Source organism: Cydia pomonella, chromosome 7 (assembly GCF_033807575.1).
Source record: "Cydia pomonella isolate Wapato2018A chromosome 7, ilCydPomo1, whole genome shotgun sequence".
Classification (NCBI taxonomy): domain Eukaryota; kingdom Metazoa; phylum Arthropoda; class Insecta; order Lepidoptera; family Tortricidae; genus Cydia; species Cydia pomonella.
In genome coordinates, this window is record NC_084709.1 from 17,972,738 (window position 1) to 17,995,251 (window position 22,514).

A 22,514-nucleotide genomic window follows, 5' to 3' on the forward strand; every position below is an offset into this window, starting at 1 on the left:
CAGTCATTTAAATAATTTGGGAATACGTACACTTCTTTCCTTTGTGAATAGACAGGCCTGCCATTTCTGAGCTTTATTATCGAAGCTCTCTCCGGTAGCAGAACATCAATGATGTGAGTATAGTCATCATCTCTGAAAATAGAAAAAAAATATTAAGATCTCAAGGTCTAAACAAGAACTGAAATATTACACTAGCAAAAACAGTACTTACATTTCTTCAATCTTCTCAAACCAAAACTGTGATCCTAGATCAATAACCTTCGCTGGAACACCTTTGACTGTCATCAGAACCTTATCGCTTAATTTATGTCGGCTGGTAATTTTCTTTAACAACTCTTCTAGAATAGGTTGTGCAGAATCTACCGGCCATTCCTCAGGTACGATAAACTTCAAACTTAAGCGGTAGTACCCTTTCATTTTTGTTAAGTTTGTTTGAACACTCAAACCTGAACTTGGACAAAAGTACGTACACAAATATCTGTGTGATGATCAAATGTAATCAATAGGCTGCGATATTTCTGTTAAGCTCACGACCGTCCAGCTTAAACCACCGAAACTTTTTGTACAAAAATTACTTTATTTATGTATTAAATCTCCTTCCCAAATTCAACATACAATGACTCATCATAATTTTATTAATCATCAATTCAATAAATCATCACAATTTTTTTAGTAGCAAAATTACTATGCCCTTATAAAGTTTGGGCTAACTTTTGGTACTATGATTCAGCATTGTTCCCAATTATCGATTCGACCTTTGCCCTAACAAGATGTAAGCTGTAGGCATGTAGATAATCTTTGCTAGACAGTAACAATAGTTACAATACTTATCTAAATGTAAAAAACTGCGTTCATATATGGTTCAACGACTTTTCTCATGATCTATTTTTAGAATTTTCATTGCAATTTCCCGGAAATCTTTTAGTGCGCACTAAAGTCATACGTTGGCGTGCCAGGTCAGAAGTTGTTACTCTACAAATGATAAAGTGCATAGATGCGTTAGCACTTAGCAACAGACGTAGATGTTACGCAATACGATAAAATAATTACGTGGTAGTCAATAAGATGGGTGCTTATTGAATATGTCAGACAGTGATATGACACACCGATAAAAAAGTCGTAAAATTATTGTTTTGCTAGAATAGTTAATAAAATAATCTTAATAGGGACTATAAAAATTTAATTATCTATTAAATGCTTAATTTTACGACTTGTTTTGACTAATGAACATTATTGCGAGCGCTAGTTGTCATCATATATATTTATTTGCGTTCAAGGTCCAATTTCGCACGTCCATTGTCGTTCGAAGAGATGACATGTCCATCGAGGATACGTTCCATGAAGTTATTAATCCAACTAATAGAACTCAGTCTAATACAATCACTCTATGTGACAACAAGTGTGTTCTGTTCTGAATAAAGTTTAAGTTTTCATAATGACTAATAATATCTTTGAAACTTATGAAGCCCGTGATTATTTACAGCGAGTGGCTGCATCAGAATTAAGATACTTTGGAAGGATTACTCTGGAGCACGAAATCATTCTCAAGAAGAGAATATTTGGTACTTGCAAAGAATCTAAGAAGCAGAAAAATCTCAAGAAGTCTCGGTTCCCGGAGATCAAATGCTGTGACAGCTCCCGAGTGCATTTGTCAACAACAAAAGATAATTCGGACTTTATCCATGCAAACTATGTTAATGGATTCGACTATTTTAAAAAATTCATAGTCACTCAAGAACCAATGGACAGCACGCTTGAAGACTTCTGGAACATGGTCTGGCAGGAGAAGACCAGGGTTATTGTGATGCTCAACGACCTCGATACAATTCCAGTGTCTTCAACCACCGACGATTCAAGATTAATCGGCTTCAAATTAGCTGCCAACAATATAGTTGTTCATCAAAATTTCATCATAACGATCATGAATGTTTACAATAAGAGCACCCGACAATCAAGATTAGTGCAGCACTTAAAGTTTCTGAACTGGCCAAAAGGAGGCATTCCTGATGTAACAAGGTTTCTTCACTTCTTGACATTGGTCAACAGGAAGCAGCAGCACTTCTTCAATGAAGCTTTGGCGAATCTACAACTACCTCCAGGACCGATAATTGTTTACAGCAGCACTGGCACTGGAAGAGCTGCATCTTTTTGTGCCATCGATTTCTGTATCTATCGAATAGTGCAAACGGAATTCGTGTCAGTACCATCAGTGACAATGCAGATCAGACAGCAGAGGCATTCAAGCATTGAGTCGTTAGACCAATATTTTTTCATTAACAATGCAGTTGTTCTCTTTCTTACAATAATACAAACGAATCATAGGTTATACCATGAACTTAAATCTCATTTCAGTATCAAATATGATCATTAGTTTTTAAATCAATCATTTCGTGAAAATGGAATAGTATACAATCACTCATGAAAATGACTCACAATTGATCTACGAATACATTTTTTGCCTTAGTACCGAGTCAGTGGCAGAAGCATTTGTTGCGATTGTTCTTGTGCTGTATTTTCATTCCTAACTCTTGAATTTTGTCGATGATGGCTGTCAACCTTTCAGCAGTTTATAGAGCTATACGAAAAAGACATACGTATGTTAGTAGATTATGCTTGATAATTGTAAGTTTGTTATTAAAAGATTGATAATATAAGTTTGATATCTACTGGCGTTGTACTTATTTCATCCCTAGAAACGAATTTGCAATAATGAATTAGCAAACCTCAAACGGGAGTGATTTACGATAACAAAGCAATTGATAGACTATATCTGTCGTTGACTAAATCAGTTGATAATACCCAATATGAAATAACGTTAATTCATTTTGGAATCAGTTTCTTTGCTATGAATAATCGATGGAACCAAATCCCTAGTTTTTCACCTAGTTGATACTTGTTACATTCAGGTTTGAGTACTCATCCGCTGAATTTTTGAGTATCAAGTGACATAATAGTAATCAATGAATGCTTAGAAGGCTAATCCCAAAGCAAACAAAGTTTTGAATTGAAGACAGGGATAGGCACAAGGTCAAGCAGGTAAAATTAGATCTGATCTAATTTCTTCTATTCTTCTACTTGATGATTTTTTAGATTTGGGACGAAAAATAAGAACGAAAGTAGTTACAAATGATATCCTTAAGTTTATTAAAAGTTAATCAATTAATCTTAATGACTGTTGACATAAAAATACTTAATTTATATAAAAATCAGCCTGATTCATCTATAACTAAATATTTGGTACACACTGATAAAACTACAATAAAAATCGATCGCAATACTGAACAACCATTAACAAGATAGTCTTGCAAAGTATCATAACAAGAAAGGTAACGACTCCTGTTAGACAAGCACTTGGACTTAACTTCACAACCCTAATACTTTCAAAAATATGTTCACTTTATGTTACTGCAGATATTTTGAAATTGACATATCAATTGTGCAGAAAATCATTGTTTCTTCTAGTCCATCACTGCAGTGAACCAGGATTGGGTTCAGATCGCAGCAACACCCTTCAGAAACCATTATTTTTTCACTGTATTTTCTTACTATGAGCGAGAACCTCAAAAAGTCATGTGTAGGAATCAAATTGTCGTAAACTTGCCAGGCGAAGTACAAAAAGTGGTAAATAGTCAACGAATCTCCGTTTTCATCAGTTATCTCAAGCTTCGTGATTTCAAGAGTTGGTAGATACATATCAGTTTCAATAGTACTGACAGTTAGCCTTCCAAATTCCAGCGATGTTTCAGGTTCAGGGCTCCAGTAGCAGTAGCCTTTCGCAGTTTCTTCAGATTTTTGAAGCATCACAACGTTGGCTCGATGCTGCCATACTGTTTCCCACAAGGCCTGAGCTTCCTCTGCAGACTGCGGCGTTTCAGTGGTAAAGTACGCTTTGGGTCGCTTGTATCCTTGGACGTAGCTGTGATTGACTTCGGTGGAAGCTTTTTTTGAAAGCTCAACGCAGCTGTGTTCCAAAAGAGACTTGTCGTCGGATTCAGCAGGAGTGTACGCGTTGCATGTTGGTGTTACTTGAATCTTAAAAGTTTTCTTTTGCTCTTCGGTGAAATGTTGGGTGGAATAAGATTCATTTTTCTTGATAAGATCCACAGGGGTCAGTGATTTTGTATTGTTACCCCCCATTTTGGTTAATTAGTACGAGCTTTTTGGGCCTTGCAGATTTAAGCACGATACAAAGTGGAATGAAGCTTAATACCTCGTAATCTCGAATTTATATGGACATTTTTTTCCTTGTACTCTGAATCATAGTTGATAAGGCGGGTCATTATGAATAAGGGTCAGTATGAAATTTGATAAGTAAGGGTCTAAAGCATATAATTTTGATAGTTTACGTTGTAATTAGAAATAAGGGCACTTCCGGGCGAAAATATTTTCCTCTCAAAGGAAATGCCTAAAAAAAGCTCCTTTTGAAAGCTGAGCTCAAAATTCCAATTTTAAAAGGTCCTTTACGCAAATTGAATTTTGGCATATCCTATTAACCACATATATAACAAAATGCATCAGTACGATATTAATACTTTTTCGATGGTAAACTTTTGAATTCACCATGCAATTTTGGTGAAAGTGAATTTACTACGACAGATAAAGTTTCAAATTGACCGGAAATTCTGGACGTAAAAAAATGTATTTCAAAATTAATGAGTTTTTTTGGATTATAATTTTTAAATTTCTACATGAAAATCATTCCTGTTGTTATTAATAAATATTTGTATTTGTATAGATAAATAAGCAAGTTCACCGTTTATACAGTAAAGTGTAACCCTGTATAATCGGTTAACCCCAAGTTAGGCTAACCCTGGAACGCGTAATTGGCCCTGTGTCGTAGAAATTAACGGGTATTGTCCTAAACAATCATTAAAACCCAGTTTATGGAAGTACAACAGCTATGACCCCGCCAAGTTCGGGAGCAATACAAGCACAAACTATATGCTTATATAGTTTGTGCTTGTATTGCTCCGCGGTCAAGCTAGCGCTTTCATCCAGAAATGCGTACTGTATGTCCCTCTATAATAAGTTACCGGACATGTTTAAGGAATGTAATTTTAATAAATTTAAGAACTTAGTTAAACAATGGCTCATACAAAAATGTTATTACAGTATAAACGATTTTCTAAGTTACATGACAAATTTAATTTAATTTATCTATGTTGTTTATAGAATTTTAAAACGATATTATATAATGTGATTGAGTGTGTCATCCTGAAATATTTGGATGCCTGAAAAGCTAGAGTTTGGTGAGACTACTAGAGTAGCAATTTTAGCTAAATATGTAACCCATTCTCCACATGCATTAATTAATTATTTCATTTATTTATTTATTTTGTTTTTATTAAGGAATTAATTAAAAAATCTCAAACTATTTTTGTAGTATCTTAATATAAAGATACTGTGGTATATAAATGGTAGGTTATTAAATGATGCCAATACAAGTATAGGCAAACTTTCTTCCCTTATATAACAAACAATATCCATGCGTGTATGTCCTAAGACGGAACGTGTTACCAATTTGTCATTCTAAATACGAGAATAATATGATGGATATCGCTTGACCTAAAAAAAGTTGACAATAGACCTTGCAAAATATAAGTGTAGTCGATCTCCAGGACTTTATTTCGATTTCTTTCCAAGTATATAATTGAACCGGCATAAATCTGTACTCAAGCTCCGTAACAATTTTTCATGAAAGGCAACCCCTCTATGGTAAACCTAAAAGCGATCGGTACAATAAAACCAAGCTTTTATAAATTTTCTAAGGCTTTGGCTGGATTGTATTTTGTCATTCTCTTTCCTAGTCTATATTATAAAAATCTCTCTGATAAAGTTGAGCATGAAATCATAATGGCAGCTAAAGCTTTTAGCGAACTGAACAATAGCCGATAATGTATTGGTAAATATCTTGCTAGTCTACCTTAAAGTCTTAAACTTTTTGAAGATTTTTTAGAACCGATGTTGAATGTTATAATAAATATCAATAATATGACTCTTAAGGGTCTATTTAGGTATTGTGTCGAATCTGTCTCACGATGATTTAACTGCCCTGTATGCGTCAAATTAGTATCTAAACACGTTAATTTGAGTGTCGTGTTATACATATAAAGGATACAAGGCGTCAAACATTCGCTGCTGAGTGTTGTTTGAAAATTTCATTAACAGCTGTTCTTTAACTTTGAAAGATACGATGTTATTGTTGGAGTTGTTGATGTGTCATATTCATATACGATATATAGTATTAGAAGTTAAATGGTCTGTTTGAGTTAATTTTATTTTTGAGTATAATTACAGTGAGACGCCTCATTGTTCTCGTATGTTTCTTTTATCCTAATGAATGTTTTAATTATACGGAATTTGGACTCTTAGAGACTCTATACATGTCTAAGAATAATATGATAAAAATCATTTAGTTCTGACATTTAGAGAGAGATATTTACACCACTAACTAATTTTAGATCTGTTTATGTTTTTTATTATTATTATTTTTGGGGTTTTTTGTAATTCAAAATTTAGAGACTGTATACATCTCTAAGTAAAAATAATATTTTGCTTACTTTTTCTTTAAACAACTGTAGTTGCATTAATATTTCCAATGAATTGTATTTTATAATTGTTGTTGTGCTTGTTTTTGCTTGTATGTAAATTCCATGTTCTTTTCCATTCCTATTTGCTGAATAAATGTTGAAGTTGAAAAAGTTGAATGGAAATCTACGAACCATTTTTACAAATATTTGAAATTGTATTTCCTACACGAATTATAATTTCAATTTAAAAAAAGCGAAATTTTAATTGACTTATTTAAAAAAAATATACATATAAGTTGGTACGTATTTAATATAAAGGAAAAAAAGCTACTTACATTCACATTGAAACGCCCGAAACAGTGAAATTAATGAAACACCAATTAAATTTAAGAGTTAAAAAAAAGTGAATTAATAAATTGTGACCGTAGTCAGCGAAACGTCCCACTTGTCATGTTATTCGTGTAAAGATACAAGCAAATCTCGTCCTTATGGCCAGCGACAAAGCGGGACGTTTTGCCAGCCGCGGTCACCATTAATGTTACAGCTACAGTCGGCTTTGTATTATTATACCTATTTAGCATTCAGCATTCAGAGGCCAAGCTCCTGCATAAACAACAGGTCCTGCTTAGCCCCCGAGAGAGTAACATTGTGTGTAAATGTTTTTCATCACACTTGCTAAGAAAAAACTAAATTTTAAGCGAAGTAATTCTTAAATACGGTGACATACCAAATATTCGTCCACCATTTCGTAATTTCTTGACAAGTTAGGCATGGAAGACACAACCTATTCGGCATACAGCCTAAATTGAATATGATGTAAAAGTATTTTAAACGGCTGTTAAATTATACAAATTAAATAATTTTAAACATAAACAAAAACATTAAATTATAAACGTCAGTATTTTAAAAGTAAAACTCATTTATGTTACTTGGTTTGTATAAATAACTGACATAATTAAAAAAAACTAGTTACAGCTTTTTTCACAATCCATAACTCCTGCGGGAACAAAATAGGCCTTTGTCCTTCAGTACACCTGTATGAAATAAGATCTTTTTCGAGCAAGTGAGATGAAAAAAATATAATTTGTCACCAATAGAATCGATTATATGGCTTTTGTTGATTTAACCGAGAATCGTAAAAAAAATCGTTTCTAATTTGTCACAATTCTATAATTTCTTTTTGACATGTGTCAGCCTACCCTTCGAGTCCGAAAAAGAGTAAAGTACGTTAGATGCTATAGTTGCTTTTTATTCGTTTCGGTTCCTGCGCCTCCGTTTTGACTTCCTTCTTGCAGTTACGTTATTAGCGATTCCCGGATTTTCGAAATTTGGGATACCCAGATGAGAGTTGCTTACCCAATTAAATTCATGCCTGTTATTATGTATTTGTAAAAAAAATTAAGTACGATTCCCACCGACCGGGCTGGGCCGGGTCGGCTGACACGGACGCTGCAGCACCTCGCAGTATACGACCGCATCCGGCCCAGCGTTCAAACCCAGAGCGACCTCCTTCAATGTCGTAGTCAGTTTTTTATCGAATTAACTACTTAATAGTAACTCTAAGCTGTAGACTCCGCGACAAACTTCACAAGCTTAGATAAAATAACAAATACTTACTTTTTTGAGTCAATATACATATAGCCAGTAGTAGTCAATATAAAAACACAACAGCAAACACAGCAAACTTACAATGGTCTTAAGAGCCATAGAGGGTCTATGTCTACTGTCAACACAGATTAACACTTATACTCTGTATCTTTAGGTATTTAAATTAAAGTAAACAAACAATTTGTACATTTTCAGGTAATTATAACATTTATTGGTTAACTAACCAAACACAAAACCACCGAGCCAAATATATTCAAATATGGGATCTGCCTACTGTGCCGACGCACTAAATTCCTTTGGCAATTAGTAAAATACGCTTGGTCGCGCTCTACAACTCGGCATATTCGGTGATAATCGTACATTAGAACGTTATATTATACTAACACAATCGTAATTATTTTAGATAGTACATAGATAGTTGTACAGTCAGCCAAGAATGCCAAACTAACGGCCATATTAAATTACAACTCAATCAAATTATTGTAAACATTTTTATTTAGTTATTCAAAGTTTAATATCAATCAAATATTTTTATTTTATTTAACTAATACTAATTTTGTACTTGATATGATTTCTGACTTTGTGTAAAAAATGTAGTTTTTTCCCCAAAGCTAAAACTGAACTACTTAAGCACTTTTTATAAACTCACCAAATCTAAATATAATGTTGCTTACCTCAGGGAAAGCGAGATCGTAAAATATTTAAGAACCGATAAAAGAACGAGTGTATTTTTTGGCACGATTTCCTGTAACAAACAGGCAGTACATATTTGTTTGATTCGGACAAAAATTATGTTTATACTTGCGCCTCGTAATTCTTTAAATGATTGCTACGAAATCGTATCTAGTCTTGTTAAAAATATTAACATGATGATAAATACCGATAAAATGTTTATGGTAGTATTTAATTGTAATTTCACTTTTTAGTACTTATTGATAAAGTACTAAAAAGCGTCTTTTTAAAGTGCAAGAATGCTATGCTTTAACTTCCTAGAGATAAGACGTAATTTCAACTTAATATCTGTTGCATCTTTAAATATATTAAGAGAGTCGGACTGCTTGGACTTGGTGCCGAAGACGACTGCCTTATATGTTCCCGACAACTACTTACGTGGTCGTAGCCATCGTCTCCTAGCGAATGAAACCTCTCACACAATGAATGAATTAATTAATTAATGTTTATTTGAATCAAACAAGCATGTATATCCACACAGGTGTTACATTTTTGTTTTTTGAACGATCCTTGTTTTTGTCATGACTGGCGTACAAATATTGTTTTTAAACTAACTAAATAGAGTATGTCCAAGATATAAACCCACACTTCACACTACGATTAAAGTTTACAATTTCATGCAATTCATGCATGAATTCATGCAATCATATACATAGTTAATTTTTAATTAGATTTTCAATAAAATTAATAAATAAGTAATATAAATGGCGGACATATATTATTTCACAATCACATTCTATTAGCTGTTGTAATCGATAGTTACTTGGTCTAAGAATATTGGAAAGTCTATATTTATGAAGACTAGATATTTGACGTATTCGATGACTTTATTACGTTAGGTTAGGTTTAAAAACTGTGACCACCGTGCAGATAAGCGGCTGTTAGTTGGAAATGTGCACCATTAGTTACCCAATAGGAGAGCGTCATCGACATGGCCAAATTAATGGGTGTAATTAGTAATGAGCATCGTTAATAACTGCAACGAGCAATAGAAGAGCGGCATCTTAAACCAAAACCCCGCCCCCTTGTTAACAACAACCAAGACCTGGGGTCGACGGAGTGGCTGCTAAAATGACATCAACCAAAAGCAGGGCAGTATGACCACTGAAGGCTGAGCCTGAGACTCTTTGTCGGGTTTCCTCAGTAAATCGGCCCTTAAATGAACTCTGTTTTTTTTGTGAGGACATCTTAATGTATTGAAGTGATTTGTTTAAGTAATGTTCTTTATTATTTGCGTCACAAGGAATCATAATGGTTTTTATACATAAGGAAAAAGATGAAGCCAATTTTTTTTCTTATAATATGTTTGTGAAGTACCATCAGATTTTTTTTTTACACAAATACCAAAAATTTCCAGGTCTAACGTCCTATCAAAAATCACCAATAATACCGCGTGGAACAGAATGAAGAACTTTTACAAAAACGGGGTATGGTTCACCCTAAGAGCTTTATTTTTTACCAATAAACTATGTTAATATTCTTTACCGTTTACGAGATAAATCTTGTTAAACTTTAGTGCAAAACCCCGCCTGTTTCAACCCTAGCAAGTTGAGCGGGCAATGACCTCATGAAAATAAGTTCAATGACCTTTAGTATCAAAAATAAAAAAATGACAATTACATGTCACTGCAAAGTAAATGACATATTGCCTATACATGTGTAGGAATTGACAGGACGAGATTGCCGATTATGAATAATAAACAAAAAGGTTAAACCAACCAAATTTTGCAATTATAGTTTGGCAAGGAAGTAACTCATTTCAGCTAAAGACAAACAAAATCATACTGTCTCTTTATTTTCTAGTACCATCATTCTAAAAAAAGATATGTTGTTTAGAATGATGGTATTTTTTACGTTCTTATTAATTACTGACATTTGGTTTGCCGGACTACACTTATACTTGCTACTTAATTTTTGTTACAATTTTATAATTTATTGACAAGTTAATCTAATGTTTAAATTGTAAAATATCTTCGTCAAGAATATTTAAAAGAGTAACAAAGCTATCATGTAGCGACGAACCTTTTTAAGACTTAATAATACTGGCCAGTTTTTTGCTTGACGATTGATTGAATACAGTTGACGTTGTCATTGGCAAAATATCTGATATGGTATTAAAAATATCTCAAAATGCCTCAATTGAATGCTAGAGGTTATTTAAATTTGCTTTTTTTGTACGCGGAGTGCAATTACAATGCCGCCGAAGCCTTACGCCAGTACCGAAACAGGTACCCACCACCCCATCCAACAGGGCATATCCCCACCAATAGGAACATCGTACCACGAACAGGGCAGGACGACCAACGCGGTGGACGCGTTGTGCAGCATGCTGTGCGATTTGAAGAGAGGGTACTGCGATACTTCGATCAAAATCCAAGAGCAAGTTCGAGACAGGTGGGCCGACATTTTGAAACGAATGATACAAAAATACTACGAATATTAAAACGTGCCGGCCGTCACCCGTACAAAATTCAAAAGGTTCAGGCTTTGCTTCCTAGAGACTGTCCTGTCCGGGAAGCATATTGTCGGTGGCTTTTGGAAAGGTTGGCTGACGATGGAGAGTTTCTCAAACGCGTAATTTGGACCGACGAAAGTTTGTTCACACGAAACGGAATGTGGAATCGGCGTAACGAGCATGTCTATGCTGAAGAAAACCCGTTCGAATATCGTTATACAGGACACCAATATCATTGGTCAGTGAACGTTTGGGCGGCAATTCACGGAAACACCATTATAGGGCCTGTGTTTTTACCACCAACTCTCAATAGAGTGGGATACATGAACCTCTTAGATACGGAGCTTTATGATTATCTCGAAGATTTGCCATTGGCCGAAAGACAACTTATCTGGTACCAACAAGATGGAGCACCAGGTCATTCCACAAATGAAGTGCGACGTAAACTAACTGAACTTTTCGGGCGTTAGTGGATTGGTCCACGCCGTTGGCCACCTAGGTCTCCGGACCTAACGCCGCTCGATTTCTTTCTGTGGGGTACTTTAAAAGACATGATGTACAAAGAAGAGTGTAACACCGCAGAAGAGATGAAGCATAGGCTTACGGTCGCCTTTGAAATTCTCCGCAGGAGAAATATCCGCACCCAAATTTTGTCGCAAGTACACCGACATACGCGAGCACGAGCAGCAGCTTTCATAATCAGACATGGCGGTACATTTGAACATCGCCTGTAAATTGTGTAAACTGTTTTAGGTATGTGAAGTGATTGACATGTGTCATGTGCAAATGTAAATAGTAACTTTATAGCGGCAGGGTTGTCACCTATAATAAAACGTTTAATTGTTAATGTCTTTTTGTTTTACTTAACCTAGCTTTAAAATGATAATAATTTGATTCAAAATTAATTAGATAACACTATACTTTCAGCAAATACCATAGTTAAGTGCCACCCTGTATATGTCGGCCATTGTATACGATGGGTATTCTTCAATGGCTCAATAATATATACTTTCATTTCGTATAAAATGACGCACATACGTACTTCATAATGATCTCGAAAAAAACCTAGTAGTTTAATAAGACATTGAATAACATCACACAAATGTTTCTATGGCTCCTCTACACGATGTTCCAGCGCTGGACCAGCGAGATGGCTATGCGATGGTTGAGAGCACGCATTATGGAATGGGTCACGTGTAGATACGTACGCACCATCGCTGGCTCATTACCTTTGATGCAAACGAAGAACCGACACCTTGGCCATCCCATCACCATCCCGCCGCATCATAAGCCATCGGACACCACTGCCCTCTCTACACACTGGTCCGTCTTAGTGGGTCAGTATAATAGGCCATCGTATAGAGGAGCCATTAGAGCATTGATTCTAATTCATTCTTATTACGTAGGTCTCTAGATAAGTTTTGCAATAGACAAATATAAAACAATGAGGTGGCCTATCACATATAATTTTTAAAACTATATTTCCATAGACAATGTTAGGCCACCTGTTTGTTTCATATTTGTCTATTGCAAAACTTATCTAGTGACCTATGTATATAGGAAGCGTGCATGAACTGTAGGAGGCAGCACAGGATCCATCAGATTTTTGGCGCGAGGCGTAAATGTGATGTTTATTGTTCCGATGTAGCCCACAAGATGGCAGAACCTACTATGCACAAGAAAACACGTGACGTGTAAATATACATGTTTATGGTTCCGATTCAAGCCACAAGATGGCAGACCCTCCAACGCGCGCGGTCCCTATACCTCGCGCCTCGCGCGTCCAATCATGATCCCTATGACAGTTCATTATTATATGCAGCAACTGTCACATAAAATGTTTGTAGACATTTTTTGGAAGTATAGTGCATAAATTTATTTTGGAATGTAACATGTATGTAATAAAATATGGTAAAAACATATTTCTTCAAATTATTTTTTAAATGAAGCCTATCGAAAAGCGATTTGGAGGAACTGTCATAGGGATCACCATTTGAAGCGTGAAGTATAGTCAGACTTAATTGCACTGAGTATGACGAGTATCCATTAAAAATATATTTACCAAATACAAAGACAATAAATAAAATAAATGGTTGATAACCGACGGTCATATCGTTCAACGATCTCTTGCAGATAACCTTTGGGTAATTATAATATAATTAATTTGTTTGCAAACATATTACAAACAATCTAATAGATACACAACAGGGGAAAAAATATTCCAAAAGATAAAATAACATTTTTTTTAAATGTAAAATTACAAGTTGAATAATTTTCTAGTTTTTAATTCATGGTTTTTCTTACAGTACAACCAGTTCTTCTCAAGATGACGACGCGGACTGGCCGAGAAGCAGTTTATTCGAAGAGTACTTCAGTCAAAATGGCACAAACACTACACTGGGTTAGTACTTTAGTATTTGCTTAAAATAACTAACTTTATGAGGATGCTATATTTATATAACCTTTAACATGAAAGTCATAAATTTTACAACAATGCCAAGATTGTGTTAATGCGTTTTAATATCGCTTCTCTTGTTCCTTGCATGACAGAGCAAATTTATGACGTCACCTAAGCTGCATACTTGTTTAAGGCACGTATTTAACCGGTTAACTAATTAATCGTTTGCAGTAGCTAAAAAAAAAATAGAAATAGGTACTAAAATTAATAGTTTGGCAACTAAAACGGAACCTTAAAATATTTCAATATGAACAGTATTTTCATTCCGTTACAGCTTTTGTTTATTTTAAGGCAAGTACCAATTATTTATTTGGCGACTGAATTATTATATTGGAGACTATTTGTGAAGCACATTTGAAATAGAAAACGCCTTTCTATTAATTTAAAAATAAAGTTCTTTTAAAAAATATTTACATAGCAAATTAAGGTAAATGCACACTTAAAATTTGTGTATCGACGTCATTTTAATATAAAAAAGCGGCCAAGGGCGAGTCGGACTCGCGCATGAAGGGTTCCGTACCATTTAAGACGTATTAAAAAAAAATCTACTTGCTAGATCTTGTTCAACATTTTACCACTTTGGACACACATTTTACCACTTTGGAACTGTCTCTCGCGCAAACTATTCAGTTTAGAAAAAAATGATGTTAGGAACCTAAATATCATTTTTGAAGACCTATCCATAGATACCCCACACGTATGGGTTTGATGAAAAAAATTTTTTTTTTTAATTTTTATGACGTATTAAAAAAAAACTACTTACTAGATCTCGTTCGAACCAATTTTCGGTGGAAGTTTGCATGGCAATGTATATCATATATTTTTTTTAGATTTTTCATTCTGTTATTTTAGAAGTTACGGGGGGGGGGGGGGGGACACTTTTTACCACTTTGGAAGTGTCTCTCGCGCAAACTTTTCAGTTTAGAAAAAAATTATATTAGAAACCTCAATATCATTTTTAAAGACCTATCCATAGATACCCCACACGTATGAGTTTGATGAAAAAAGATTTTTTGAGTTTCAGTTCTAAGTATGGGGAACCCCCAAAATTTATTGTTTTTTTTCTATTTTTGTGTGAACATCATAATGCGGTTCATAGAATACATCTACTTACCAAGTTTGAACAGTATAGCTTTTATGGTTTCGGAAAAAAGTGGCTGTGACAGAATCGGACAGACAGACGGACATGACGAATCTATAAGGGTTCCGTTTTTTGCCATTTGGCTACGGAACCCTAAAAAGGATCCTTAAAAAGTTATTGTGGTCGTATAAACATGGAACCTACCGGTAGAAAACTTAAGCTGTTTGATTATGTCGTCGTTAAGATAATGTTTGTGGAATAATTGCGGAACGTTAGTGTGTACATAAAAACATCACATTTATAATTGTATAAGTTTGTTAGGCTACTATTAGTGCGCCGCAATAGTGTCAAACGCGTGAGATAGACTAGGTAAAGTCGAGTTCATAAATATCGATGCATAAGTATACATACACGATATCCTTAATATTAACACGACTAATTTCGTCTTTTTCTTACTGTATTAATTCAAAGAGGGAGGAATAGACTAGTATGTCATGCGCAAGATATTGTCTATTCAAGCTTACAAGGACACTTCTTAATATTTTTTATTTATTTTTTGTAAGTGTAGGAATAAAAAAAATCCGCACCAATCATTTCTTGTTAAGTCTACAAAAAGCCTTAATAATATTTTTCGCATGTTATAAATGTAAACAGCTATGTAAAGTAGAACTTTTTCAATAATTGTATTAAAAATCGATTTACCTACTTAATAAATACATATGAATGAATGAATGTTTCTTTATTCAGGCAATAGACCCATTACATAATTTTAAAATACAAATTAAAAAAAAGATACAGAAATACAGTAAAAATAAAAATACATAAAAATAAAATAAATAAACACTAAAAACTACTTACAGTTCGGTTGCTGATGCGCGGACAACCAATGCAGAAAGAACACATTTTGGTAAATGTTCTCATTTACTGTCATAATTAGCCTATTATTAGAAATGCCTACCCTGGTCCAGAACGACGCTATTCGGTTGCTAATAATGGCAAAGAAGTCAGGTACCCTGGCTTCAACAAACATCGCTGACGTACTGCAAAACCGTGGTTGTTTGGTGAGAATTCCCAAAGCGTCATTGTACTGTACTCTAAGGATGTTGTAGGCTTTTCGTGTATATTTTGCCCATAGTTGGCAAGTATAAAAACTTTGGCAATATGCCCGAAATAGCACAAGCTTAACTTCCTTAGAGCACTTAGCGAACCTGCACGCAGCATATTGCTACGTATTGCCAGGGCCCTTCGTTCACGCTCCATGTCTAGGTCGTCCTGCATGTTATCGAAGTATAACATATCACACGAAGTATATCATATGATTGAAGTATAACATTTTAAAAACCTTATGATTATTTTAACTATATTACACCCAATAAACGAATTACCTACCTTCCTAAAATAAATTCGTTATCATAACAACAGGTAAGTACCCTGTATAAATAAACTATGGCGGAAATACTTAATTTTGAAAAGTTTAATGGTCGTTATGCCTGAAAATAACCTAATGAACGAATCACTCACGATCACACCTAACGATCACGGTAGTCGATAACCTAACCTATCCCAGGTCTTAAATTTTTAAAATTTCATATTACTCAGAAATATGAATATTTTAAATTTAGAGTACCTTGAAATATTTATGTGTGACGAAGAGTGCAGCGAGGAGAAACGTTTTCGATTTTACTTAAACTTGAATTAGTACCTTTACCCGTACCTCTAGTGTAACTTTGATCGACATTATAACGTGACGAACGCGTTTGCGTTAAGTCTCATTTTGTATAGGATTTTGAGGTTCCAAAACGTCCCGCTTGGCGCGCTCTTTCGAAATCCAATACAAAATGAGACTAAACGCAAACGCGTACGTCACGTTTGGAAATCGAATTTATTTACACTAGGGGTACCGAACCAGGTGCCAAAACTGTGAAAATAGCTGTAAGTAACCATTTAGTTTTAGGTACGAGTAGATAAGTTGGTGATTAAAAATTTGTTGTTTCTTTCATTAGGTAATAGGTACATAATATATATTCGTTTGATGTTAGGTATATCAGTTTTATAGGTATAATGGATAACAATTCATAACAAACGCGATGGTCGACTTAGCTAGAAACGATTATGAACGATGCATGGCGGTTGCTATTAGCCGATAGCTGTGCCATGAAACTACCCGCGGTTTACGCGCAAATAATGACGTTTGCGTTGTTACCCGTTTACATAAACAAACGATGTATTATTACAAAAATTTCAACCAATATTCATTAAATTTAGCTGCTTCAGCAATTAAAATACTACCTGCAACAATGTGCTCAATACGATTACTTAGGTGTGCACAACTATATGACAACAAATATTAAAAATCATACGCTTTACAATAATAGGTGCCAATTTATTATGTAGTCGCCAAGCTATCATTTCAAGCTCCCTATTATTTTTTTTGTGGCTTGAATTTGCTGCCATTATTTTAATAATATGATACTTATATTTGGAGCTAATATATATTTTTAGGCTCTAAAATATGAATACACGGCCAAAATATTTTATTATATGCCCAATGAAAGTTCCTGGTTAATATTTTAGTTGCCCGAATAATACGAGTAATAAGCCCATGTTTAATATTGCAGTATTGTTCTATTTGGTCGTTAGATTACGATACTAACGGCCGATTCGAACTTGAGAAGTGGCGTTTTTGTTTGTCTGACATATCCGATCCAATATCGTATTTTGAATTGGGCCGATTGTCTGAGTTATTAGTTAGTGCATAATTTGAGTCTCAAAAAAGTTCGAATTTATTGTAGCTTTCAGGCTAATAAATCTACGGGTATATTTCTCTCATAAACCTCGGCATTTTAGTTGCTTCGCAAGGACTTCCTTTTGTGGCATTTCTGCATGTAATGAAATACTTCATTTCCGGAAAGTTTGACAATGGTATAACCTCTATGAGCTTAACCTGTATGAGAATAGTTCGCCTTTGCTCGGTTAATTTCTGTTTAAAAAAAAAAGTAACAGAATTATATAACTGAGTTACCAATAAAACTAAATATATCTAGTTCATAAAATAAATATTTAAAAACTATCCCCCTGCGGCATGGTGCCGTTAGATGCTGGCAGCATTTCCTCGTTGTATCGCAATACTTATTCTTGGTGTGAGGAAGCTGCCAGCTCTACGATCACCGGTGGCGTCTGTTATTATTTTAGCTAATTCTTTTCTTTAAATAGTGTAGACGCGTTCGGACCCCACGGGCCAAGGGTCTCGACGCCAAAAGGTACAAAATCGGATTCGGGGCCGAGACCCGTAGTCTTTAATATTGAAATGTCTTTTTCAGTTAATTTGAGAACTCCAACTTAAGTGTTGAGTAATAGGAGTAGTTTGGATATCCTTCAATTAATGATTAATTTGTTTTTCGTTACCCTGGTCATTTGTTTTTATATTAAATAAATAAAGTCATGTGTCGACTTTTAATTTGTCCAGCGGCGTCTGCATGGCCGCCTTTTTGTCGTCTGTCACCATATCTGTCACATTCTAACAGAGTAAGTAAACTCTAAAACGACGCATGACGTGACACGTGATAAAGAGGCGGCTATGCTAACACCGTAGCAATGGACATTTTTTTCCCAAATACGGGCAAACAGGTCTACTTTATAGTCTAATATGTCTATGTATAATTGTATACATTGATGTATTTAAGTGTATTTACGCTCAGGCTAAGCTTTATTTTTATGGTATAGACTTGTATTTTATTTTTAATTACAAACTAATTTACTTCCATTAACGATGTAGGTAATCACGCACTTTTGAAGTAAAACGTGGTCCTATCGTTTATGTCACTGAGGTATAAGTAGAGTCGGCATCTCTATCAAAATGGTCCCGCACCTCAATGAAGCCGGCTTCATTGCGATTAGTACGTCTCCGACTACCGGCGAAATGCCACGCATGTAACAAATATTAAAAAAAAAAATGCCTTTGTGCGTTATGAAAATGTATTCTAATAATATCAAGAAACACAATAAAAGCTATATAATAACAATACACTGCGAAAAAACTATTGTTTTAAGCTCATTTTGATAATTTCGAAACGTTCTGTGTTTAGGTACTAATGATTACCTACCTTATTGTTTGCTAAATATATACACAATAATGATATATTACTCCTTACATCGTAATGGTTTGTAGTGTTTTTTTTTACATTTATTGAGTGTATTACGCTGTAAGCGCGATTTGAATAAAATTGCTACGAGTACGAGAGTCAAATAGACAGAGTTTTATGACCATTTTTATAAATTTTAATGTCGTCAGTGTCACATATGTAAAAAAAATCAATACACTTGTAAGAAGATAAATACATTTTATCAAGTTTCTTTTATACAGCGCGTATTTAGGCAGAAAATGAACAGTTGTCATAACAGTTTCGCCTCTGGCTTATTCGCTTATTCTTTAACTTGTGACAGACGTCAAACGCCGAAAATGGAAGACACAATTTGTTCCCGATAGCGTGTCTAGTACGTAGTACATTTATGTCAGTGGTTTATGTACTTATCTTAAATTTTGTCGCAATATTTGGTAGCAGTTTACCTAACATTCTCCTCCTCACTTCGCTCGTGGTTGCACCGTCGTTTTAAGGGCTTACCCCTTTGTCGAAAACCTCGGCCAATGGGTATTGTTTGGACTGGCGGTCATCTGATTTGCACGTTACATACAAATAGCCATACATTTGACAAGGTGTCTCCAGTTGTTAAATCCTCCAAGCTGTCCAATGATTAGACGATAATGTATTAAATGCATGAATGAATGAAATGCGTTTCTTTGATTATCATTAAGTTCAGATAAGATTGTATTAATAAATATTAAGCCAATTAAATTATTTGGTGGGTAAAATGTAGGTATTTAAATGGTGTATAACTTAACAATAATTCTACAAATTCAACCCTTGTCACAATATTCAACAAAGTGAAACGTTATCAATATCATAATGAAAATTTGCCAAAGTAAATCATCTGCGAAAAGTTGGTTGACAAGTAAAATTTGAACAATAAAACTTCTGAGAAAAGGCAGATTAATAATACCCTGTTAACTATGAAGTAGGTAGGTACTGCCCATATAAAACAGTATGTAACATTTGTTTCATGCACAGAAAATATATTGCGTACTGTATAATTACAAAAAAAAAATACTATAAAATTAAAAATGTGAATGTATGTTTGTTTGGATAATTGTTCCTCCATCCCGTTGGCGACAGCTAAGAAAACTGAAGTCAATGAAATTTTGACACTCACATAGGTTACCTGGAAAAGGATATAGGACGCTTTTAATCCCGAAATTCATTACCGAAAGAGGTACACCCAAGTGGGAAAATAGTGCGACTAGTAATACTAAGGGAAAGAGGGTGGGCGAAGCTTAACGAATTCTACGCCGCAGATGTCGGGAGCAGAGAGCAAAATATGAAAGTCATATATTACCTTGTTAATAAAATCTGTAATGGCTCCGATTACATTAATTTCATATAAAACTGTTCACCTTTTGGCATTAACAAAACAATATAAAAGGTAATCACGGTTTATATCCCGGTCGATTTAAGTCTACCTTTTGGAATTTTTTAAAACCCGCGGATTTTTTTTACATAACGAAATTTGTGAGAAAATTTAATGAAAATAGTGTCATCAAAATAAAAAAATCTGTTGCCAATTCTGATAAAAAGTACGTATATACCATTGATAGAGATGCAGTTTTACTGTCATGAATGATGGTAATGATGGATGATTGGTAGTGATACTACCTAGAGTGATAACGTCCTGTACAAATAATCCGGTGCATGTAGTTTCTATATAGTACGAGTACCTATTGTATGTCGTGAATACAATTAGTATAATGTTAATTATAAGATGTATACTGTTTTGAAAAAGGCCAACCGAGAAACTCAGTGAAGCGCAGATACCAATCTTCTCTGGTCAGAGCTATAGGGTTAAAACGGTGGTAGACGTTTGACGTCGTTCATAAGCGCATTTTAATACCCCTATGAAGACGCTGCGCAGCCGTACATGAAAAGAGGCTAGATATATTTTTAACCACAACGTAATTAAGATTTATTTATTAATTACACGTCAAAATTAGGTACATTAAATTGAATTACATTAGAGTTGCCTGGGGCATCGTCCCCAGAACGCTTGCTGCATTTCCCCGTTGAATTGCCAGACTTAGCCGCTGAGCGAAGTATTCCCCCGCACGAAGGTCGCCGGACACCCACACAAGTTTGTGAGAAATTTCTTTAACGACTTGTTTGGTGTCCGATGACCACGGCCCAAAGGTTTCAACTGCAAGTGCCGCAAATATGTAATTGTTTTTTAAAATGCATATTTGCGGCACTCGTTAAGTTGGGCGTCTTCTGCAGCCGTCCCCGGTTTTCGGGACGAGCCCTGGACGTGGGACGGAGCCAATGTATCGCCACGCAGGTCACATCCCATGCCAAGGGCCGCCCCAAAAACCAAGGTACAAGCGAGCATCCATCGGGTCTTTTCCCGTCCGCCGCTGACAAGCCAACTGGTTCGAGGGTTGCCGGTATATTGACTGTGCCGAAAGCTCTGCGGATCAAATCATTGAGCGCCGCGTGCCTGAAATTTTGGCCCGCACTTGACTGACAGTATAGTCCATGGCTAGATATATTGCTCTGTAATTCTTTATTATGTACTAGTATATTAAGCGAATCGATTCAATTGTTTAGCGATTCGATTAAATTAATGAAGTGTCCCTAACTCGAAAAATGATTTTAACTTTATCTTTATCGTTTCAGAAACGTTGTACGATGTTCCGACGGGCATGATCGTGCTCCTGTCGTTCCTGTACGGCTCGATATCGGTGCTCGCCGTCGTAGGAAACTTCCTAGTGATGTGGGTGGTCGCCACCTCGAGACGGATGCAGAGTGTCACGAACTGCTACATAGCGAACTTGGCGCTTGCTGACATCGTTATTGGACTCTTTGCTGTACCGTTTCAGGTGCGTCAGTAAATTTTGTGCATGATTGAATTTACTCTAAATATGGTACGGAAGATAATCAGAGTAGCCTCAATATGAAAGCTGCTAGAAATCTCAAATTATTGTTGTTATTATTCAAAAATAAAATTAAGGAATTCAATAAATATCATTCAGATCAACTCTTTCAACGCTACGCGTGTCGTGTGCGGCGCGTTATCGTGAACCTTGTCGGCATGCACGAAGATTGATATTATGTAGGTTAGGTTAGGTTAGAACCGCAACCCGACCTTCACGAAAACGAATTGTTGCCAGAAGTTTTAAATTTAATACATTAAATTGTTTCCTCTTCATTTTTTTAGTACTTCTGATTGATATTTAGGAAATGTATACATTTCCTAGGAAATGTGTGTAATGTATTTATTCCACACTTTTCCGGACGATTTTAGAAATTTTATATGTCGTCGGCATTGACATATATATCTAAGCACGGGCCTTACGGACAATAAGAATGGGGCCAGTACAGCGGTGTCACGCACACGAATTCGAGCCAATTGTGCAGTCTAAGGGCTTCTCTACATGATGTGACACCACAGAACTAGCGCCATTCTTAGTGCCACTTGAAAATCATGTTTGGCGGGTGCCCACATTTGTGCAACGCAATTACTGCAATACGATTCTCTTTTACTAAC

At 35.2% G+C, this 22,514-nt stretch overlaps 3 protein-coding genes across 3 annotated transcripts in view; 2 read left to right on the forward strand and 1 right to left on the reverse strand.

The window, feature by feature from the left end:
- The first annotated feature begins 1,435 nt into the window (after window positions 1-1,435).
- On the forward strand, window positions 1,436-2,371 carry LOC133519510 (tyrosine-protein phosphatase non-receptor type 9-like). The gene has a single exon (XM_061853515.1). It carries the CDS (start codon window positions 1,436-1,438, stop codon window positions 2,369-2,371), a length of 936 nt encoding a protein of 311 aa, XP_061709499.1.
- A 1,031-nt stretch (window positions 2,372-3,402) lies between these two features.
- On the reverse strand, window positions 3,403-4,137 carry LOC133519511 (tyrosine-protein phosphatase non-receptor type 9-like). Its single transcript, XM_061853516.1, has one exon. The coding sequence runs from the start codon at window positions 4,135-4,137 to the stop codon at window positions 3,403-3,405; it is 735 nt and encodes a 244-aa protein (XP_061709500.1).
- Window positions 4,138-11,064: 6,927 nt separating this feature from the next.
- The window catches only part of LOC133519512 (neuromedin-K receptor-like), a 67,401-nt gene continuing 55,951 nt past the window's right edge, over window positions 11,065-22,514 (forward strand). The window contains exons 1-3 of the mRNA XM_061853518.1: window positions 11,065-11,264; window positions 13,632-13,726; window positions 21,644-21,846. Coding sequence (XP_061709502.1) covers window positions 11,065-11,264; window positions 13,632-13,726; window positions 21,644-21,846 — 498 coding nt within the window. The remainder of the gene's footprint in view (window positions 11,265-13,631; window positions 13,727-21,643; window positions 21,847-22,514) is intronic.

What these genes read in the sequence shown, in the direction of transcription:
- LOC133519511 (XM_061853516.1), bottom strand. Translation starts at nt 4,137, where the DNA reads ATGGGGGGTAACAATACAAAATCACTGACCCCTGTGGATCTTATCAAG.
- LOC133519510 (XM_061853515.1), top strand. Translation starts at nt 1,436, where the DNA reads ATGACTAATAATATCTTTGAAACTTATGAAGCCCGTGATTATTTACAG.